The 3,629-nt window shown below is 40.1% G+C and overlaps 1 protein-coding gene across 13 annotated transcripts in view; it reads left to right on the top strand.

Moving 5' to 3' along the window:
* ZNF385B (zinc finger protein 385B) overlaps positions 1-3,208 on the top strand; it is a 153,627-nt gene extending 150,419 nt beyond the window's left edge. For all 13 annotated transcript variants that reach the window (XM_010713539.2, XM_010713538.3, XM_031554189.1 and 10 more), the window contains 2 exons: positions 742-843; positions 2,224-3,208. In XM_010713539.2, coding sequence (XP_010711841.1) covers positions 742-843; positions 2,224-2,436 — 315 coding nt within the window. In that variant the 3' untranslated portion in view covers positions 2,437-3,208. The remainder of the gene's footprint in view (positions 1-741; positions 844-2,223) is intronic.
* Positions 3,209-3,629: the final 421 nt, after the last annotated feature.

Consider the following 3,629-nt stretch of genomic DNA (forward strand, 5'->3'; position numbering starts at 1 on the left):
TTTTTACATCTTTGAGTCCAAGAAGGAGAATGTGACGTGAATCTGTTGGCTTAGGACAGTCAGTGAGACAGTAATACCATAGATAAGTCTGAACTGTGTAGTGATGTTATCATTAGCACTGGAATATCAGAACAACTGCATGAAAACACAGCTCTGTTCCAACCAAGCCAATTAGACCTGGGTTCAGAGCAATGCAATACAAATTTGTTTTTTCTGATAGCCAGACTGGAATTTCCAATTGGATGCTGCTTTGCACTGGAGACATGTCCTTTCATCCATGGTTATTTCAGTTATCTCTAAGGCAGTATTAAATTGCGTGGTGTAGAACTATCCCTAGGAACCAGTTCTTCCTTCAGTTAATATTGAATTATTTATGCAAACGGACAGCATCAAAGACACTGAAGTTCACCTGATTCTGAATATCCCTATGACCTAGTGATTACAGCTCTGCCTGATTCAAAGCTTATCAAGTAGAAAAAGGAAGTACTAACCAAAATATCAGTAATTTGCAGAGCCTGTCTTGGATCACAGAATTTGCTGTATTTGATTAGTTTCTGATGCTCTGTTTGATGTGCTCCAAACTGTTTTGTTTAATTTAGCAAAACTCATCTTCGTTCTCTGTAAAGAACCTACTTTATCTTACAAACAGGAGGTTAGATGTACCCTGCTGATAAATCAGTCTCAAACTCAAAACTGAGAAATGTTTAAACAGCTAATTAAATGTGGGGATGTTCATTTCAGCACATTTCCAGCCGAAGACATAAGGACAGAGTTGCAGGAAAGCCTATGAAACCTAAATACAGTCCTTACAACAAACTGCAGCGCAGCCCAAGTATTCTAGCAGTAAGTATTTTTATTTCTCATCACTATGTGAATTTGTGACCTTGGGGACTCCCACCACACAGAGATGGGAACATGACAGACCTGACAGTGGCGCAGACTTTCTGCCCTTGCAGGCAGATTCTGTGCTAGGATCAGATTTGAAGATACTTATGTATGCTGTCTGCCCTGTCTGAGGCACACAGACGACACTGGGAGTGTTATTTACTGCTAGGAAGGAGGGAATAATCAGTGGAATGCAGAATGAACTATGTGCCCCATGGAAAGGTATTAGCTCTGCGGTGTTGGTGCTCTACTTGAAGTCTGAAACATATATATTCTGTCATTCTCAGCACCAGAGATAACCCTTAGTTATGATGGATGCAGTCAGTGAAAAGGACATTTGATGTTAAGCTACAAAAATACTAATGCTCATTCTCTCTATGCTGCAAAACAGAGTGCTCTGCAGATGTATTATGGTGCTGCAAGTGAGTTATCAGTGTTTAGGAGAATTGATTGCCTATCTCTGTGCTCGAGCAGTGTCTTTCACTGGCTATCAAAACAGATCTCTCACCTCTATGCCCCCAGCTGTCCCCATCTTGCACCCACCTGCATTTCCGAGGATTCCCCAAGCTGGTTCTGCCAGTCTGATGCATCCCAAGTTCAGGCTGGCTGTGGCACAGAGCACAGACTGTATGTTTATTTACTCATGACTCAGCCTGTATTTTATTCATTAGGGAAAAATGCATGCCATCTATGATGCAAAAACAATGTATAGGCTGGAAAGGGAGACATGCAAATGTGTGTGTGCAAGAGTAAACGTGAAAAGTCTTTAAAAGCTGAGCTGTGAGTGTGTTTTTGTAATTGTACAGAGGCAAGTGAAAATGCTGAAAGCTTTCTCCAAGTCTCCCCATTCAGCAATATTTCCCACTTTTGTAGGTCATAAAAAAAATGTTTTTATGGTATTGATCTTTAAAATGTACGGATGTAGATAAGAACAGCTCTGCATCAGCAGACAAAAAAGCTGAATTAATATTAGTTTCCGAGCTTGGCCACTGTACTTTTCTACAATTCATTTTTGCAAGTGAAAAGCTTGACTTTTTAAATTGAAGTCTTAAGTCGGGTTTTTTAAATATTTCTCACACAGAAATGACCTATATGATTTATTGTTGCTCACTTGAAATTATGCTTCCTTCTAAACACCAGTCTGACTGCTCTACAGTAGAGATCTGTGCACCATGAGTACATAGTGGTTGCCTTGGTTGGCTTGGCAGTGAGGAGCTGTGAGGTTGATGCTCCTGAACAGCCGACACCAGGCTCTGTGTGCTGGGGTTTATTCTTCCCCTGTGAAAATGGGCATGTGGAGAACTGGACTGACACTGCCTTTTGTTTGCTTTACTCTAGGCAAAGCTTGCATTCCAGAAAGACATGATCAAGCCACTGGCCCCTGCGTTTCTTTCCTCACCACTGGCTGCTGCAGTCTCATCGGCGCTGTCACTCCCAGCCCGCCCTGCGGCCTCCCTCTTCCAGGCGCCTGCCATCCCCCCAGCCCTCCTCAGGCCTGGCCACGGGCCCATTCGTGCTACACCCGCCTCCATCCTTTTTGCACCATACTGAGTCTGGTGTTAAAGGGAGATAGCTATGGCCAGTAGGAAGGGTGAAAGAATAGCGAGAAAAGGGTCTTTTGAAATGCCACCTGGCGTGACGTCTCAACCATCTTCACCATAAAGCTCATTGCTGATGGTACATCGTTTTGAAATCTAGACAACTCTTTCTTGGTCTCTCTCTCCCTCTTAATCCAAATAGAGAGTGATTTACTAAAAACTTAATTGCTCATAAAATTGTATCATTAGAGATTAATGCATCTATTATTATTTTTTGCAATGTGTATGCCGCACCTTGGAAACAAGGAACATAAAATATTTTCCTGACAGACTTGAAAACTAGGGTCTTCCTTGCTCGCAACTAAGTACATAGCTCTCTGAAAACCACAGGGGTGTAATCTAGTGTGGAAAAAGGTAAGTGAGCCAAGTGCTTGATCAAGGGTAACATCTCCAAATGAACTGCGTCCTTTTCTTTTCAATGTGCTCTCTTGTTGACAGGGATTGTGTATGTCCTAGGCCCCAGTACTGGTGTATCTTGTGTAGTACTAAAGATGTACTGCGTCTGATTTTAAGATTTTTAGTTTCTGTGCAGTTGTTTGAAAGCAATGCAGCGCTGAAGCTTTTTTTAAATATTTTTCTTTTGTGTCAGACCTTATTTAGAGAGATTAAAACTAGAAAGCCATATAACACATAGTTAAGATTACTACTTGTTTACTTCTTTAAATTATTTTTGTTGTTTCTTTGCTGATGTTGCTAAGCAATGTTTAAAGAGGAAAAAAAAAAAAGCTTTTCAATTGCACATTACCACAACTCATATGCATTGTTCAAGACAACAATGGATTCGTGTAATTGTACGTAAATATCCTTTTTTTCCATTTCTACCTAGTTTCCTTCATAATGATGCTGCATAATGTTGTGGCTCCCTAATGCAATAATGTACAGAACATTAAATATTTATAATTGACTGTCTTATCTGTTTACTGAATATATTGCAGTAATAGCCCACCTCTCTTCTTACCTCCCCAGCCCTTTTATAAAGGTGATATCAATATGCAGTACTCAGATTGAAGTCATTATGTGACAACGGGGACAACAGGTGGAAGAAAGGAAATTATATATATATATATACACATATATATATAATAAATTAACTTTTAGAGCATCTTTATCTGCGATCCATAATAGTAAAATGTCTGTGTATTTTTT

The sequence above is a fragment of the Meleagris gallopavo genome, chromosome 7 (assembly GCF_000146605.3).
Source record: "Meleagris gallopavo isolate NT-WF06-2002-E0010 breed Aviagen turkey brand Nicholas breeding stock chromosome 7, Turkey_5.1, whole genome shotgun sequence".
NCBI lineage: Eukaryota > Metazoa > Chordata > Aves > Galliformes > Phasianidae > Meleagris > Meleagris gallopavo.